General features: G+C 42.4%; 1 protein-coding gene across 2 annotated transcripts in view; it reads left to right on the forward strand.

The window, feature by feature from the left end:
- Positions 1–20,148, forward strand: part of EPHA3 (EPH receptor A3) — a 356,754-nt gene that overhangs the window by 210,717 nt on the left and 125,889 nt on the right. For both annotated transcript variants that reach the window (XM_030204248.1, XM_030204249.1), the window contains exons 4-5: positions 16,052–16,207; positions 16,878–17,213. In XM_030204248.1, the coding sequence (XP_030060108.1) occupies positions 16,052–16,207; positions 16,878–17,213 (492 nt within the window). The remainder of the gene's footprint in view (positions 1–16,051; positions 16,208–16,877; positions 17,214–20,148) is intronic.

Genomic DNA, 20,148 nt, shown 5'->3' on the forward strand with positions numbered 1-20,148 from the left:
CTAGTGCTCAAAGGTTAGGCGCAAGATCAACATCTAAGCGCTATTCTCTATATGATTCAAGGTATGTTTATTTGATTACCTGCACAGGGTCAGACCATCAAAGCGGTGTACATAGGTAAAATATTAAACATACAAGATACAAATATACTGCCAGATTCTATATATTGTGCGTCTAGGCGTATGTTTTTTTTCCATAAGGAATTTTCAGGCACCATATATAGAAACTAGCCCATAGTGGATACATATATTTATTTATTGCATTTGTATCCCACATTTTCCCACCTCTTTGCAGGCTCAATGTGGCTTACAATAACATAGCATCATAAACAAAAAACACATAAAACCAAAAAGATGCACACCCTTTATAGAATAGCACTTAGTGCCAAATTTTTATGGAGGTTATTCTATAAGGAGCTTCCTAAAGTCAGGCAAGAAGAATGGTGTAAATGCTGGCATTAGTCATCAATGTGTATTTTTGAACCCATACACAAATAAATATCAATAATCTGACTACACATTCATTTGTAAGTCCATGCATATCTTGAATAGTGCGCACTTTGCAGTAAGTGTTCACATGGACAGATTCTGGGCAGAACCTGGACAGGGTGCACACTTACACACATAACTAGATACATAGAATAAAATGAATTACATGCGTATCTCCCAAAACTAGGTGCAAGAACTTATACTAGCTCTAAAGCTAACGTAAGTGCTCACATCTAAACTCATGCGCACGTATATACTCAGTTACACTAGTATTCTATAAAGGAAAATAGGTGCCTACTACACTAGGGCAGAGGAGGCCCGAACATTAGGCCACCTGAGGCGGGGGCCTCAGGCGGCACTCTTCAGGAGTGGTATCTCGGGAAGTGGCATCTCCTCCTTCGTGCCATTTTACCTCGTCATGGTGACGTTCCAAACCCGGCTGTGGCAATGATTTCCATATGCTGCCCTGCTGCCGCTGGCACCCGCCTCTTCCCTTTACTGTAGCCGCCTCTCTGATGTAACTTCCTGTTTTGTCAGAGGCTCAGGCAGCCACAGTAAAGGGAAGAGATGGGTGCCAGCGGCCAGGCAGCGTATGGGAATAGCTGCCGTTGCCAGGTTTGCAACATGACGAGGTAAATGCAGCCAGGGGGGCAGCATCTCAGCCCAAGGGAGATGGCATGTTAGCTCCGCCTCAGGTAGTGTTTTGCCTTGGGCCAGCCCTGCACTAGAGGCCCAATGTTTAGCCAGTGGTAGGCAGTGCTTTTGCTGTCTACCGCTGGTGTTAAACCCGGATAGTCAATGCTGGGCCGTTTCCGGTTTTTTAACCGCTAAAAAGTTAACCGGTTATGCTGATATTCAGCGCTAACTAATTAACTTTTTAGTGGTTAAAGAAAGGACAGCTATTTATGTGGTCCTATTGGACTGCTAAACTTATCAAGTTAGGCACTGAATATCAGCATCTAACTAGATAAGTTGTGCGATATAACCAGTTATGCACTAGGCGCTAACCGGCAATATTCAGCAGCCATGTCAGACTGATTAAATAGCTTTGAATATCAGGGGTGGGGGGGGGGGGGTTAGGTTTCCAATAGGCATCTTTTAGTATTAAATGCATCCCCCCACTCTCATCTACCAACAATGATAGCTGCCGTGCAAAAAAATAGAAAAAGTAATTCAACTTTGCAATATGCTTACATTTCTGTAGTGAAAGATACCCTTTAAACTATTTCAGCATGAAGTCCTAAAGCAGGCAATACAATCACTGGAAATGTTACACAACAGTTCACTATTGGCTCTTAATACACACTGGTACTATAGAATAGAAGTGGAAGCAGAAGAATTTTATTAAAGATAGCCTCCATGCACTAGGAGATTTGGGGATTGGAATCCTTCAACAGGTAAATATTATTTTTGCATAGATTGTAAATAATGTACAGGAGGGTCAGAGTGAATGATTGAATGCTGCAATTATTTAAGCAGGACAATATAGAGCACAAATGCTTGAGGGTCAACATAACAGAAAACAAATTAATTTCCCAATAATTTATGGGTGGCTCAGTAAAAGCAAATCTACCAGAATGATTTTATGCATCATTGAGCATAATGGAACTCATTAGGTTAAGAAGTATAAAGTAATTTTGTTCCCTATGAATACAAAATTGAATAAAATGCTGGTCAAATAAGATTTTCAAATCTTCTTCTCTAGTACCCAAAATGTATTCAGAAACAAAAAGAGCTTGTAGTTAGTGCATTGTCTTAGAAAGAAGCTATTTCTACATATGGCAAATTCAGACTGGCAAGCTATAATTACCTTTTGAATCTGTTTTCTGGGGCCCCACATTATACTGAAGATGTCACTTTCTGAAAATGCACGGCAGCCTTCACACAGACATTATTATCAAGAGCGCTACCTCCACATGGTATTATAATAAACAGAATGTATATTTTTGGAAAGCTATTGTTCAGATGATGGAAGATACAAAATTATGGCTTTGGAATGAAAGAGAAATGAGATGATAAGAATTTTCTGATCTTTTATAGGACTTTGAAACTGCCACAGATTCACAGAAAGAGTACATTTTCTTCAGAGTGCACTTCTTCCCATGTAGCTTGTGCAATAGTCGGTGGTGAAAAGGACTTAGCTAAAGCAACAGACAGGAACCAGATTATGTCCTTTTTTGTGGTTGTGTATGGATTTCAGTGCTGGAAAATCCCAAGTCAATCGAGATGCCTGTCCACTATCCCCTTCATTCTATAACCTTATGGGGAAATTCTATAAATGGTACTCAAAAGTAGGTGCCCTTTATAGAATAACATGTAGCACCAGGATTCACACTTATAAGAACACTAGTAAAAAAGGCCCGTTTCCGAAACCAATGAAACGGGCGCTAGCATGTGGCTTTTTGTGTGTGTGTGTGTGTGTGTGTGTCACAGAGTTATTGTGTGTGTGTGTGTGTGAGTGTGTAAGGGTGCGGTGTGTGTGCAGGTTGTTGATGTGTGTCTTTTTTTTTTTTGTTTTGTTTTGTTTTTTGCTTGGGGGTTGAGGGATGTGCTGTGCTGTGCTGTGCTGGCAAAGTGGGTTGGATTGGTGTGTGGCTTTGAGGGTGTGTTTCTGTTGTATTGTGTGTGTGTGGTTTTGTCTGTCAAGGAGGTTTGTGGAGGGGGGATCTGTTGGTGAAAATGTAAATGTGGTTGTAGGGGGGTCAGCCTTTGCTGAGTGTTGGTTTTTCTTTTTCCAGGGTTTTTTTTTTTTTGTGTTGTGCTGAGGCAGCAGTGTTGTTTTAGATGGGCGGAAGGTAGAGGAGCACGTTCTTTGTCTGTCAGTATTTTTTGGCCGTTTCAGGGCTGCTGTAGGGGAATGCTGGAAGAGAAATGTGCTGTTGGAAGCAGCGCCATCTTTTTCCATTGGGCGGTTCTGGGCATCCTGGAGGTGGGTGACGGCTTGCCTGAGGACGGGGATGGTTGTTTTAAGTTGGCGGAAGGGAGAAGAGCACGGTCTCGGTCCGTCGGGGGGTGATCCGGTATGTTTGGTCCATTTCAGGCCGGCTGCAGGGGAATGCTGGAACATTTATATGCTGCAGGAATCAGCGCCGTCTTTTTCCGGGTGCTCGGGGAATCCCTGAGGTGGGAGACAGCTTGCCTGAGGCTGGGGATGGTTGGGCACGTCCTTGGCCGCTTCGGCAAAAGGGGAAGAGGAAGGAGGTAGGGAGTTACCTGCAGCCGCCTGAGAAACCATGTATTCTTTGTTTGTTTTGTATTATTAGTTTGCATTTCTGTTGAAGAAAGAGTGGATGCCTTTCGAATGATGGAGGTGGTGTGTCAGTGTGCGGTTGTTTCGTTAGTTTGGCAGCCAGTCTCCAGCGATTCCTAGGCAGGGAAGGAGTACTCCTCCCCCTTCCTTGGTCGCTGTTTGCTGCTGGCTGAGTCGCGGGTAATCCTTCCAGCTGAGCCGCAGCTTGTCCTGTTCGCCCACGTCCCAGATGGTGACGGGCACGTTGTTTTCCGGCTCCTCCGACTCCATGTCAAGCGATCCCAAATATAGTCTGTGCTATAGGCCCTCTGGCACTCTTCAGTACTGGCATTAGGCATTTAAAATCCCCCCCCCCCCCCCAGTCTATTTTTGCACATACCCACAGCAGGAATATTCTTCTCTCGTTCCAGTGGTGGTTCTGTGCTCTCCGTGCTGCACAGATAATGAGCCATTCTGCTGGGGAATGCTCCTCCCTTATTGTCACATAGTTTCCTCTGATTGGTCCGTCTTACGTTGCCTAGTGTTGCCTGGGAACGGTGTTGTGATGGTCCTTTGTGTTTCAAAATGTTGAGGTTGTTTTTTCTGATTGCTCCGTCATACTACTACTACTACTACTACTACTACTTAGCATTTCTATAGTGCTACCAGGGTTACACAGCACTGTACAAGTTTAAACATGGGGAAGGACAGTCCCTGCTCAAGAGAGCTTACAATCTAAAGGTAACAAACTATGTAGTCAGTGTAGGTATCATGAATGGGGAAGGTGGTTAGGCGCCAAAAGCAAGGGAGAAGAGATGGGCTTTGAGTAAGGACTTGAAAATGGGCAGGGAGGGCGCATGGCATATGGGCTCGGGAAGTCTGTTCCAGGCATAAGGTGATGCGAGGCAGAAGGGGCGGAGTCTGGAGTTAGCGGTGGTGGAGAAGGGTATAGATAGGAGTGATTTGTCCTGAGAGCGGAGGTTACGGGTGGGAACATAGGGGGGTAGAGAGGTAATGGGGGGCTGCAGATTGAGTGCACTTGAAGGTCAATAGGAGAAGCTTGAACTGTATACGGTAGCAGATCGGGAGCCAGTGAAGCGACTTGAGGAGAGGGGTGATATGAGAGTATCGGTTCACGCGGTAGATAAGACGTGCGAGTATAAAAAGAGTACATCGATTTTTAGACGGAACCTCAGTATTTATCAAACAAATAATAGTTCAGAAGGGGAATTAGCCCTTCTGTGTTTATCAGGAGGATAAGAAACAGGCAAAGCCAACTCCAAAAGGCCAGGATCCACCGGGGGGGCAGGCAGAGGGTCCGAAGATCCCTGTGGAAGAGCTCTTTTAAGCATGTATATCCCTATGCAGCATTAAAACAAAATCAGGGGAGAAAACCGCTCCCTGACCGCCCGGATCCTGCCCAGGGCTATCAGCTGTATTATTAGCCTCACTCAGAGGACCCCGCCCCCCCCGGATTCAGGGCTCTCCATCGCAACGGAGGCCGCGCCATGTGGCAAATCCAAAATGGCGCAAGCGTTTCTGCACATTAAGTAAATAGGAATAATCTGAATATAAACAGGAATAATATTCCAGATCTTAAAAAATTAATATGCAAACGGATTATCAAGGAAGCACTTATTTCGTACATATTTAACTGATGGAAAACCAAGTCTCACAGAGGAACTAGAGTGGGCCATTATCCTACCAGAAGGAAAAATTAATAACTGACCATGAGAAATTGGGCAACAACCTGTAAAGATCTTATAAACTGAGCAGACCACTTTAAAATCCACCCGACTTTCACCGGCAACCAAGCAGCATTATGGCCTTAATGTGCATTAAGGGAATTAGAGCGCACTAAAGGGGCCTTTTACAAAGGCCCATAAGGGCCTATGCGTATCCAGCATGCATCAAATCAGCATTACCACCCAGCTACCACATGTCCTGGCATTAATTCTGAATTTGGTGTACGCCAAAAACGCACGGTACAAAATATTTTCTATTTTCTACCATGTGGTGCTTACCCGGCGGTAAACAGCAGCGGGCGTGCATTGCATGCCTACCGCCCAGGTAGCGCATGAGATCTTACTGCTAAGTCAATGGGTGGCAGTAAGGTCTCAGGCCCAAAATGGACATGCGCTGCTTTTTATTTGCTGCACATCCATTTTCCAGCCCTCTAAAAAAAGGCCCTTCTTCCAGGATGTGGTAAAAACTGGCCAGGCACATGCCCAAAAGACACACTCACACTGCTGCAGGCCACTTTTTGCCATGGCTTAGTAAAAGGGCCCCTAAATGCCAAAAGCCTATTACTTATGGACCTTTAGCATTTAGCATGCACTAATTCTCTTAATGCGCATTAAAGTACATTAAGGCCATAACGCCCCTTGATGAATTCCCCCCCCCCCCCCCCCCATTTAGAAGTGTAGCCAGGTTGAAGGCTTGGGGGAGTGGAAAGTGGATAGGTGATGGCGCCGGTGCTTGTTTTAAATGTTATGGATCACGTAAAAATTAGGCGCCAGCGCCCGCAAAAGTCTGTTTGGGGGAGCGACTACTCCCCTGGTGCCCACCCTAGGTAAACCTCTGCCCCTAATGTGTGTAAAGATAACATTCACGTGTGCTCAGCAATATTCTATAATGTGAGTGCCTCCATAGTGCCTGGACAAATTATTTTTTAATTTTCTACTGCACACGACGTTTCAGCCATTAATCAGCAGTTGGCATGTGCCGAACGGTCACTGTACACATAGCGTGTGAGCCCTTACCACTAGGTCAATGGGTGGGGGAAGGTCTCAGGCCAAAAACGGGCGTGCACTGGTTTCAATTTTAGTGCACGTCCATTTTCCAGAACCTTTTAAAAAAGGCCTTTTTTCCTAGATGCGGTAAAAAAATGACCTGGCACACATTCAAAAGATGCGCTCACGCTACCACAGGTCACTTTTTACTGTGGCTTAGTAAAAGGACCCTTTTAGTAGTCATAAGCCTTAAATGCTCATTTTTTTTCAGATTTTGAAAGTTCCAGAACAATCATGTCCTCCTATAGCAAGGGTGCATTATTTGTCCCTTTTGCTAAAAAGCTACCAATCCCATACCTAATGCATTCTTTGATGAGCTTAATGCGACACAAATTATAGAGGGGAGTGGCCTAGTGGTTAGCATGGTGGACCTTGGTCCTGGGGAACTGGGTTCAATTCCCACTGCAGGCAAAGGTAGCTCCTTGGGACCCTAGGCAAGTCACTCAACCCTCCATTGCCCCAGGTACAAATAAGTACCTGTACATAATATGTAAGCCACATTGAACCTGCTATGAGTAGGAAAGCACAGGGTACAAATGCAACAAAAAAAATATTCAAGAAATGGTTCCAGCAGCTTTAATAGTGAATTTGATTTGTGCACTAAATAGACACCAGATACTGAGCTTATTACTTCAAAAAATAGATGTCAAATTTTTGAATTGCTTGTTTAGTCTCCACTCTGATGTTGCTCCAATAACAAGTTTTGGAGACGAGAGTGCAGGTTCTGCAGTTAGGGCTCTATTTTAGTTGTATTTTCCCCTCTAAGGGGTTCTTTTACTAAGCTGCACTCAAACGTGGCCTTGGTGTGCCCATATGAGGGTCTTTTCCACGTGCTGAAGCCATTTTTAGCACAGCCGGAAAATGGCTGATTTTCTGAATGAATGGCCACATGCTAATTTCTTTCAATTAGCGCATGGCCATTAGAGATTAGCGTGTGAATCCTTATCGCCACCTAAGAATTTAAGCACTAATTATACATTAATCAGTTAGGGGCCCTTTTACAGATTGGAGTTAAGCCCAACGCGGGCTTACCGCTCGTTCTTCCGGGACTAGCACTGGCCCTACGCGGCCGCCAGCAGTAGTCCCACCCCCGAGCACATGCTATTTCCGGAGGAAAAAGAAAACCCTGGAAATGGCTTGCGTGGCGATAACCCAGCAGTAATTGGGCAATGGGTGGCGGTAAGTGTTCACCGTCACATGGCCATGCGATAAGAGTCATCTCACCGCGTAGCCATTTTTTTTCCAGCTTTTACCGTCTGCATAAAAAATGGCCCTGGTGCATGGGAAAAATGGCCCCCACTGCTAGCGCAGGGCCCTTTTTCTCACAGCTTGGTAAAAGGACCCCTTAGTGAGTGGAATACTGATATGCTAACTGATTAGTGCAGAAACGCCCACTCTCCAGCCTCCAGACACAGCTCTTTGGTGAAAAAATAATTATTTTAGTGCACAGTTTGTATGAGCAAATTCTAAAATTACCACTGGACACCTCAGCACATCCCATGGTAGGCCCTTTTCATCTGCGGTAAGCATGCATTAGAACCTACCACAGCTTTGTAAAAGGACCCCTACATGTATTATTACATTAGAATCTCAAAGATATATTTTCTGTGAGCCAGCTCTCTTGCAAGTGTTTTCGACTTCCAGGTTTGTGGGGGACTTCAGGTCCTTCAGAGGTTCTGCCTGAGACTTTTACACCCAGATTGTAATTGATGCTTTCCGACAATAATTGTTCTTGCTTTATTTGTTGGTATAACTTTTTTCTTGATACTGTGCCTTGGATTCTACTATTCTTTTTGTGGTCTGAAATGGGTGGGTGGTGGTAGTTCATTGTTTGATTGATTTTTGTTTGAGATAGTATCTTTTGATTATTTTGTATCCATCCATTCTTGGATTATAATTTTATTTTAATTAAAAGAGAAATGTACATGAGCCTGCATAGACTATGTTAAGAGATACTTTCCTAACAACAGGTGACAAGACCCTCAATCTGTCTATGGTTTACAACTATAGGCACTGCAGATGTACTGGTCTCCTACTGTGTGATTTCACAACAGGCCAGAGTCTTGGTCACATTGGTATTACTGGAATATCATTTGATATCAGTGAGAATGATCTAGCGCTCTGCTAATTCGTCATGGCAGGCAGTCTGATGACTCCACTTCTTCCCTCCCAATAGTATTCCAGTAATTATTTCTCATTTCAAGGTGGCAAAGCTGTTATGAACTCTTTATCATGTATCTTTAAATAGAAATGTATTCACTTGAGCTGCAGCTCTTTCTTCTTTCAGTTGCATTTAAACAAAGTAAAGGATTCTTCTTTTTTTTGTTTGATGCTAGTAGTGCTACTCTTGCTGGTCTTACATGTTCTTTCACAAGACATCAAAAGGTGTTTTTTTCCAGATCTGAACTTCTCCTGAAGGAATGATAAATGGTTTCTGGAAAACATCCCACTAATATGTTTAAACTAACCCTATTGTGGGTTCTCCCCTTATTAACTTTTTAACCATACCTGTACACTCACCTCATGTTTTGCATTACTGCTACTTTTTGTGAGCATTACTAGGAAGGTAGGACTCCGAAGTGGGGATGGTGATTTGCCTATAAGGTTTGGTTTATTTACTTTAATATCCATCAGTAAGGTGGTTTACAAAATACGGAGAAAACATAGGACAAGTTACAATGCAGGAGTCAGACAACAATTCACAATACATAAATCTATTAATACAATTTGAAAGAAAAGTGGGGATTACATTAAATTTAGCTAATCACAAAAATGACAACAACATCTCATTATAACCAAAATGCTTATGAATGTAACTAGGCCTTAACCATGATTCAGTTTCATCTTTCTCCTTCCTCGAACCTCTTTAAGTCTCTTCAACCAAAATCTACTTGCTATTGGTGACATTCAATACTATGTTTCCCTCCTGCCACCCATAAACACTCTTGTATTCCTAATTAATATATTATCGCTGTTAGCTCTTTAGTGCCTTATGTGTTCAACTTTGTCATGGTCAGGCAATCTCAGATGCTTAATTATCAAGTTTTAGCTGTTACCTGAGAGCAACAGCTTAGCAAACTAAGCCTGACTGTAAAGCAGAGATTTGCTGCCGTGATCACCTTTTTTAAATATTTGCCTCCTAAGGCTCCTGGGGCACCACCTGCTGTGTACCTTGGATGACATGATCTCAACTCATTGTGGGGCCTCTTTACAGAGCGGCAGTAAGCCCAACATGGACTTACCACATGCTAATTTGGAACTACCGCTGGCCCAATGCAGGCGCTGGCAGTGGTTCCAGCCCTGGCGCATGGCATTTTCCGTGCTAGGGAAAATAGCATTAGTGCATAGCCACTTACCGCCTTGTATAGTAGAATAGTGCTTCCATGCCCATTCTCTGCCTCTGACATGCCCCCTCCAAAAAAAATACAAAAAAAAATACTGCTCACTTAGCATGCACAAATTGCAAAATTAACACAGAACATTTAAGAAAGTCCTGCATTAGGTCATTTTTCCTGAGTAAAGCATGCGTTAGTGATTAACACAGCTTAGTAAAAGGGTCCCTTAGATTCCTAAGGTTGGCTGAAAATAGGTCATAGAAATACAAAAAAGCACCAAGGGCCGTTCAAGCATGGGACAATCAAGAGAGCTCTTTATTAGACCCGACATGGAGCATGTTTCAATGTTAAACGCCTGTGTCAGGGGTTGATAGAATCAGTCTGTCTAAAATAATGGACTAAAAAACATATAGAGGCTGATATTCAGAATATGGGAGGGAACCTGACTAACTCCCGTGGTCAGAGGTCATCCTGGATATTCAATGCTGGGCCGTTCCTGGTGACCGGCATTGTATATCCAGTCGATATTCGAAGATAGCCAGTTAACGTTAAACCAGCTAAAGATATAGTAGCTATTTAAGTGGCCCAATGTAGCAACCTACGTAACTTTGTAAGTCTTTGGAGCTGATATTCAGACCATGGGAGTGATCTGGCTAACTCCCATGGTTGACGGTCAGCCCAGGTATTCAATGCCAGGACTTCCAGTGACCGGCATTGAATATTCGGTTTATTTTTGGTCAATTTAAACTTAACAGGCTAAGTTAATATTCAGAGATAACCAGTTACATTTAAACTGTACAAAGATATTTAAGCAATTTACACGGCTTACAATAGCCAGATATATGCTGATTATTCAGGGATAACCGGCTATATTGCGTGATATTGCCAGTTATCTCCTGGCCTCTAACCAGGAGCATTCAGTGGGGGAATAGCCAGTTTTTCCCTCCCCTCCCCCCCAAATATCACCAGATAGCTGGTTAAGTGCTATTTAACTAGCCAGTTAAATGGTCTTGAATATAGGGGAGTATGTGCTTTGAAAATGAAACTCCACATGGTTTTTGCGTCAGGAGGAAGGCATTGGAGGAGATTTAGCATGGAAGGCACTTGGCAGTTAACATGCTGCACTTACTGAGTGCTGATTGCCTAACACGGAGTTAACATGGGACTATTTACTGCCTCCTAAATAGGAGGCACTAAGCCCCAGATTCTATATAGCGCGCCTAGAGATCCATGCCAAAATTGATGCAGATTCTATAACAATGTGCGTAGCTTAACAAACTAATGAGTGCTGATAATATTACTTAACAAGTAATAATGAGCACTAATTGGCACTGATTAGAAGTTATACATACAAGTTGCTAAGCGTATTCTGTATCGAAGTGCGCTAAACTGCTAATGCACGCCGGCAAAAAGGGGCATGGTTATGGGTGGGGAAATGGACATTTCGTGGGTGTTCCGAAATTTACATGCATAATTATAGAATATGGCCCAGTGCACATAAATCTACGCACTGGGATTTACGTCACGTTTTCATTGGTGTAAATGGATGCGTGTAGTTTTAAGTACTGAGATATCAACTAAGATTACTCTATAATTGGCGCCTAAATCTAGGCACCGATTATAGAATACGCTTAGTCGCACTGATTCAGTGCGTTTTTTAGGTGTCATATATAGAATCCCCCCCCCCCCCAAGTGCTTCCGCATTAACTGGGAGCAGGTACCACACGTTAATCTGAATGTTAACGCATGACCTGCAATAGAAAGGAGTAGGAACACTTCCAATAGGTGCCACATTAAAAGATGTTTCTACTTGTATAGTAAAATCCCGGTTAAAATGTTCCGTTGGTTTAGTAAAAGTACCCAAATGTGATTTCCCACTATAATTGCAACTTGTGTTAGAATTGCCTTTTTTTATTGGGTTTCCTAAAACTCCAAAATCCTAAAGATATCTGAAAAGCAAGGTCAGAGAACACAGGCAGCCTGCAGGAAGACCCAAATCGGATTCAAGTTGTTGTGGCATGCTGGGCCTGCAGGGCTCTTAGCGATTTATTTCCTCCATGACTGGTCACCACAGAGTAGTTGAGAAATGAAGACAGTATGGAGACAATAGAGCACTTGTCCCCGGAGAAAAGGAAGGACTAATCGGAGCTTGTTAGAATGCTTTCTGCACTTTCCTGGTTCATTTTTTCCTCATTTTTCTTCCTCCTACTCTTTTTCTCTGGTTGTAAATGAAGTCTATTGAAAGATCACCACCTGGAGTTTGTCAGCTGCCGCTCACACAAACGGCTCTCACCAGTATCCCTAGAGAACCCCAACAATGCAAAACTCAACCTTCCATTACACTGGGAATGTTCCGGCCATTCACTTCCTATCAGAACTTTATATTCTTCTCTGGGTTTTGTAGTCTTTTAAAAGTAAAATTGTGTATTAATCAATGGTTTCTGAGACTTCATGGGGAATGCAGATGAGCAGAAAATTAAAGGATCTGATTGGCTGCAGAAATCAAACACATAGATTATAATTGAGCAGTGCTTTCTCATTGTATTTGAATGGATTCTTATGTTGATCTATCTTTGTCATGTTTACTTTAATTTCCAATAAACTGATCATTAATTCCCTGGATTCGTTACAGACAAAAAGAAAAGAATTCCTTACTAAAGACTGGAAATGGATTAGCAATCCTCAGTCACGCTGTGATTCCAGGTCCCTAGAGGAGATTATCCTTCAGACTCTATAAGAACAATCCCTTATTTTTCCATTTACACAATTAATTTTTTTGTCTATTTGATATTATCTTGCTTAATCAGCTTTAACTGAATAAACATGGCTTTAAGATGTTCAATGTTTATTTATGTGGTGTTGGCCCAATCATCAGCATCTTATGTAGCAACAGAGGAGATGCTGTTGCTAAGTCAACCAAGCAGAGGCGACTTTGGCATGCTTGGTGGGACCTCTGGAACACATAAATGAACCTTTTCTGTTTACATTAGCTCTATGATTTATTTGTGGCCATCCTTAAATGAAGCAAGTCAAATTCTATACTTCTTATGCCAAGTGTGCTGTATTGAATTATTATTTCAATTACTTTTGCTACTTCATTTCAGGAACAGTATAGTGCAGGAGTCCATAAACTACAGCCCATGGGCTCACTTTTCCAACCTGCTATACGTTTCCTGTCCATGGCAGTATCTGACCCATAGAGGAAGGTTTTTTTTCATGTTTTGTAGTAGCAAAGGCAACCAGGCTTCTGGGTTCTGAGACCACACAACAAACTCAGGAAACTCTGGGGGGGGGGGGGGGAATCTCCCCTCCTTGCTCAGCAATATCCAAGTAGAACCTCCTACCCACTGGCCTTTTCATTGATTTGGAATGTCCAATGTAGCATATTTTCCGGAACGTTTTGGAACCCCCACTATAGTGGAAAATATTTTAGAGTAATCATACTTGGATTTTCCATATCTAATATAATTGAATCTACAGTTGAATTGTAGTATTTTTGGCAACGAGCCAATTGCATTTTATCAAAAATCCCAATTTATCCACAAAAAATTGAGGGGCCCTTTTACCAAGACTATGGTAAAAAGTCCCTGCAGTAAGTAGCAGCTGTGGCCATTTTTGCTGTGCGCTAGGGCCCTGTTTACCGCAGCAAGTAAAAAGCCTGAAAAAACACATGGCCATACAGTAAGCTTGCACTTACTACGTGACCATGCGGGGGGGAGAGCACTTACCACCACCCATTGAGGTGGCAGTAAGGGCTCCCGCACTACCCTGGCAGCAACCCACCTACATCACCGGAAATGGCACGTACTTGAGGTGGAACTACCGCTAGCGACTGTGCTAGGCTGGCGGTAGTTCCAGGTTGCCACATGGCAAGCTCATTGCTGCATGGCAAATGTTTAGTATAAGAGCCCCTATGTTTTCTCAGTATAATAAGGCTGTAATTTTAGAAGGGCAGTTCATGTTTCAGACAGGCATAAACTGGCCCTTAAATATTTATCTTGCATACATCAAAGTCCCCATTGTACAAAGCCGGGATAAGCATGTCTCAAACCCAAGTGCATTCAAATGCCAATGGGGCTTGGTCTGGGTGTGTTTTGGGTAGGACAAGGGTGTTTCAGCATTTCGGAAGGGAACTAAACTTCCATGTCCTAAAACAGTGGTTCCCAAACCTGGTCCTGGAGGCACCCCAGCCAGTCAGGTTTTCAAGACAGTGGAAACAAACAAAGCAGATCAGTAGTAGGTACATTTAAATCTTTATTTTAAGGTTTCAACCTAATAGAATGCCCAAAGTGTTTAACCACATATAGAACTTTTCTAGGTCACACACTGTCCTTTTTCAAATCAAAAGAATATCACTGATGTATCTTTTCCACAGGTATATATTTTTTTATCAGAAAATGCAGTGTCTGAGAGGTATTTATTCTCAAAATCTCCCATATAAAGATTACCTACAGAGGGTGCAAAAATAGGGTTGAAACCCTACAATAAAGATTTTTTTTGTACCTACTACTGATCTGCTTTGTTTGTTTCCACATTGGAGTTTGCAGATTGTCTGCCTTATTATTTTCTGAGGTTTTCAGAATATCCACAATGAATATTCATGAGAGAGATTTGAGGGGAGATATGATTGAGGTCTACAAAATCCTGAGTGGTGTAGAGCGAGTAGAAGTAAATTGAATTTTTTACTCATTCCAAAAGTACAAAGACTAGGGGACACTTGATGAAGTTACATGGAAATACTTTTAAAACAAATAGGAGGAAATATTTTTTCACTTAACAAATAGTTAAGCTCTAGAACTCTTTGCCAGAGGATGTGGTAACAGCAGTTAATGCTTCTGAGTTTAAAAAGGTTTGGACAAATTCCTGGAGGAAAAGTCCATAGTCTGCTATTGAGATAGACATGGGAAGCAACTGCTTGCCCTGGAATTTGTAGTTTGGAGTGTTGTCATAATTTGGGTTTCTGCCAGGTATTTGTGATCTGGCTTGGCCACTATTTGGAAAACAGGATACTGTGCTAGATGGACCATTGGTCTGACCCGGTATGGCTACTCTTATGTTCTTATTTGCATGCACTGCCTCCACCTCATGCAAAGCTATCTCATGAATATTCATTGTGGATATCCTGAAAACCTGACTGGCTGGAGTGCTTCCAAGATCAGGTTTGGGAATCACTGTCCTAAAAGACTGAAGTCAAGAGTTACACCTACAACCAAGCATGTTTAGTTTTTGGCAAACTGCTTCTACTGAGCAGGGATTAGGGAGGTTGCCCCCTTAAGCCCCCAGTGGTTTTTGTCACCTCTCCCTCCAAAACCAAACTGGCAAGGATACAGGGTTCTGTGACAGTGCTGGGAAAATGCATGTTTACCTTCCTAACTGGCAAACATAAACTTGTATGTTCCTGCACAAGCATGCTTATATGCTGGTTTTCAACCCATAGACATTTTCAACATTTTATTCTCTAAAATAGACTGCTGCTCACATTCAGAGCATAAATGTCCAGTTCTCCTGTACTTTAGAACAGTTTTTACTTCTGCAGATTCTGTTTTAAAATAATAATGAAACTTGAGACATCCTGACTGGGATCTCTGACTTCCAACTTCTATATCCTGACATCAGTGGCGTAGCTACAGGTGGGCCTGGGTGGGCTACAGCCCACCCAATTTGAACTCAGGCCCACCCAAAAATGAGGCACTCTTGCTGTGGCTGGTGGGAATCCTTTTTCTCAGGCAGCCAATGCTCTTCCAAATGGCATCTGGCACCACACACCGGCCCCTCTGCACATGCTCAGTTGTCACCCATGCGGAAGCACTGAGCATGTACGGACTACTGGCAGCAGCGTCAGCTCAAGTTAAGTGCTGCCAGCTGCTGTTTGAAAGGAGGAAGAAATCTTCAGCTGGTGCAGTTTGGGAATCCCCACCAGCTCAGGTATTTAATATTTTGTGTTTGAGGGTAGGGAGAGAGGCAGAATGCAGAGCGTAGGGGGGCCAGGAGGGGCTCAATTCCATGCCCATCCATTTTGGGCTCAGGCTGACCCAAAATTGGCTGTCTGGCTATGCCCCTGCCTGACATAAATGGGTTTGCCACAATAAACATTAAAGATTATTTACATTACAGTGATCTATGGACAATAGTAATCTAAAACTTCTACCCTCTACCCATACATTAAAACTACAGATTTTGAAAGGTAATCTCCCTGTTCTGTGTTACAGCTTGCCGACCTGGATTTTACAAAGCCTTTGCTGGCAACATGAAGTGTGCTAAATGCCCACCTCACAGCTTTGCCTATGAAGAGGCATCAACCCACTGTAGCTGTGAGAAGAATTACTTTCGGGCGGAAAGAGATCCTCCATCCATGGCTTGTACCAGTGAGTAGTGTTGGATATTAGGTCCTGCGTTCTTAACACTGTTTGCTCTCGTTTGTGTGTAGACTGAAGCATTTCTTTTCAAATATATATTACAAACCTAGGGCCCTGTTTACTAAGCTGAGTTATAGGCGCTCTAGTTTCTTTAGTGCTCACTAAAAATTAGCATGTGCTAATGCTAGAGACACCTATAGGAATATATGGGTGTCTCTAGCATTTAGCACGTTCTAAATTAGCGTGCGCTAAAAATGCTAGTGCATCTTAGTAAACAGGGCCTCTAATTTACTAAGGGCTCTGTTTACTAAGCCGCGCTAGAGGCATGCTAGCATTTTTACCGCATGCTAAACCCCAGAGATACCCATAGGAATATGGGTGCCTCTAGCGTTTAGTGTGCGCTAATTTTTAGGACACACTAAAAATGCTAGTGCACCTTAGTAAACAGGGCCCTTTGCCTTTTGAGAGGTATATGATATAACATTCAAGTGGATGCTTTAAATTCATTGTTGGTTTATATGCTTTGAACTTTGCTTTTGCTTTGGTTGATTTTAATATCAGTGGTACTTCGTCACTCTTTTTGTTTCACTCAGTGGAATTAGCTGAGACATGTGTAATTAAATGTTTGTTTTGAGTCATATCATTCTGTATAATTATTACCTTTTAATTTTCTTTTTAGGACCTCCTTCCACACCAAGAAATGTCATCTCCAATATCAATGAGACATCAGTTATCCTGGACTGGAACTGGCCTCTTGATACTGGGGGTCGGAAAGATGTGACCTTCAATATTATTTGCAAGAAATGTGGGGGTCAGCAGATTGTTTGTGAGCCCTGCAGTGGGAATGTGCGCTTTATACCTCACCAGAATGGGCTTACTAACACCTCTGTGACGGTCACAGACCTTCTAGCACATACCAACTACACTTTTGAGATCGAGGCACTGAATGCGGTGTCTGGCTCCAGTGCCTTCTCAAGGCAGTTTGCTTCAGTCAATATCACAACCAATCAAGCTGGTAGGTAGCTTTTTCCTAGTTCTTCCAAACAAAACTAATGAGATTTCATCTTCATCATCATCATCTGACGAAGGTTTGCAAGCTCTTTCTTTTTTTTTTATCAGAGCTACTAAGTTACTCAGTTCCAGGAGGGAGACTTTTAGGCCAGTTCTGGTTTTCAATGTATATCTCTTATTTGTAGTCTCCAATTCTACCCTTTGAAATCAGAGCTGCAAGTCCTATAATGCACCAAGATGAGACTGCCAGAAATCAAAGACTAGCCTAAAATCTTCCTCCTGGAACTGGCTAGCTCTGCTTTATTAAGGATACTCCTTGCAGTAAGTGGCTGTGTTTCCAGGCAGCAAAGTTCGCAGATGTGGTATGATATCTCTGACTTGCACAAGATTATGGTGCTATATTTTTTGGTGTCTATAGAAATATTTATATGGCATCGTATTAGATGTAGTCATGGTACTCTGTCTTTGCTGAACATACAAACATATCTGATTTATTGGATTAGAAAGGACCTGCCTGCCAATAGCTGCACATTGTAATATGTAGCTGTAGTCAGTACACTTGACCTTTACCATAAGATTCTTTCTGTGATCCTAGGCGATATGGGCACTGAAGTTAGTTATTTTAGAGAAGAAAATTACAGTGGTGTGCAGTAGGAATGGTGTTCAAAGCTTTTTTTTTTTTGTTTTTTTGTCTGCAATGCAAAACTTTTAGAGAGCATAAGAAAGGGATCTGAGATAATACAGTAAGCCTTTGTGTGGATACATTTTTCAGAGTTCTGTTAGCCTGTGTGTAAGCTGGAACAAGCATGTAAAAAGGAAGCAGTGATTTACATACAGTCATGCTGCAGTTGCTTTCATTAGCCAGTACCAAGCAACATTAAAAAAACAATTTCATTATACCTATTTAAACTAGATGTGGTATTGCCTTAACAGAATGGATAAAACAGAAGAGTGAAAGAAAACAAGGCACAGGATCAAAAAAAGCTAGTGAGTGAGGAAGAGTGGATCCATTTTTATAAGGCAATAAGGTTATCAATAGAAATCAAACAAAATAAAACATGGAAAAGAAAATAAGATGATACCTTTTTTATTGTACATAACTTAATACATTTCTTGATTAGCTTTCAAAGGTTGCCCTTCTTCGTCAGATCGGAAATAAGCAAATGTGCTAGCTGACAGTGTATATAAGTGAAAACATTCAAGCATTACTATGACAGTCTGACAGGGTGGGAGGATGGGGGTGGGTAGGAGGTATGCATGGGGACATCAAAGCATATCATTGATATTCTAACAGGATGGGTGTGGATAGGTGAGGGGTGGGGTGATCAACAGAGAAATACAGCTTTATGGTTTATAATGGGCTAGTTACCCCAGATCCTTGTTAAGTCCTTTCTGTTGGGTGTTAAAATATTCAATCATTCTGACTTCAAAGGTGTTACGTTCTTGTATGGTTTTAAAGTTACCTTTCAGAATTCTCACTGTGAAGTCACTGGTACAGTGTCTTGGTCCTGTAAAATTAACATAGAGGGACGGTCCCTGCTCAAAGAGCTTACAATCTAAGAGACAAGTGAACGGTCAGTCCGATAGGGGTGGTCAAATTGGGGCAGTCTGGATTTACTGAACGGTAAGAGTTAGGTGCTGAATGCAGCATTGAAGATGTGGGTTTTAAGCAAAGTCTTGAAGATGGGCAGATAGGGGGCTTGGCGTAAGGGCTCAGGAAGGTTAGAACCATGCAGCATTAACAACCATTTTACAAATGGAGGGGCTGTTTTACTATGGTGCAAATATTTAGGGTATTATTAATTTTTTCTGTGGGTTTTCATTTGTATTTTTATTTTTCAGTTATAGTTCCCTATGCAGAGTTTTTATTTTTCCTCTTTTTTTGTTTTTGATAACTCAGAAATGGCTTCTGGCAGGTTAATCTCTTGTTTGGGCTAATTCCAAAGGAGTTTATCATTCCAAATTTCAATCCTTAAATTCTTGCTAAAATTTTGTATCAAACACATCTATATGAAGCACTATTTACCACGTAAACTATTGTGCAAGATCATAGCTGCATTTCTTGCAATCACAGTATAAAAAACCCAAGACAATGAAAAGTAGCTCCCCCCCCCCCCATGCCCCTGGACTGCCTTACACTCTTACACTCCCTGGTGATCTATGGTGTAGTCAGGGCAGGAGTGATGCCCCAGTCATAACAGCCATTTTGAGAGCAGAGCCGGGATGGGAAGGAGTAACTGGGTACTGCTCCTGCCCTGACTACACAGCCTACGGGTGTGGGGGGGGGGGGGGGAGACATTTGAGGGGGTCTGGGAGGAGGGGCAATTCCTTTCAGTGGAGTGGGAAGGAGACAAATGAAAAAAAAAACACAAATTTTTGGCTTCCACCGAAAACACATGCTCATTTTCTGCTGAAACCGAAAACATGCCAAAAATTAAAATAACTTTTCTGCTGAAATCTAAACTGGGCAGAAAAAGGATTTGGGGCCAAAATTTGGTCAGCCTATAGTTCACTCCTGCCATATCTAGACTACAAGAGAGTTTTGGTTATGCCTGGGGAAAGACTAGGGGATTATGGGATAATGGGATGCATACTCTAAAGGCCTTCAGGCAAAGGGATAGTCTTTACTGTGAGTTTCTTTTTTAAAAATTGTATATCTCAGGTGAGCATGTGAGTGGAGGTTGGAGGGGAATTTTGATGCAGAGGGATCTCTTGGAGAGCCTTGTGGACTTTCTAAAAGATTGCAGCCCCAGGATGTGGAAACTGCCATCATGTGTTGCCATAACCAGTAATGTAGGAAGCTCCCAGCTGTGGGAATTCAAGCCAAAACTTCACAGGATTTATCAAAGTGTGGCACTTGGATACCACAATTTAACAAATCCTACAAAATGTTTACCTACAGTGCTGTTTTACAGCAGTTTAGTAAATAGGACTTCTGG

This window comes from Microcaecilia unicolor, chromosome 5 (genome assembly GCF_901765095.1).
Source record: "Microcaecilia unicolor chromosome 5, aMicUni1.1, whole genome shotgun sequence".
Classification (NCBI taxonomy): domain Eukaryota; kingdom Metazoa; phylum Chordata; class Amphibia; order Gymnophiona; family Siphonopidae; genus Microcaecilia; species Microcaecilia unicolor.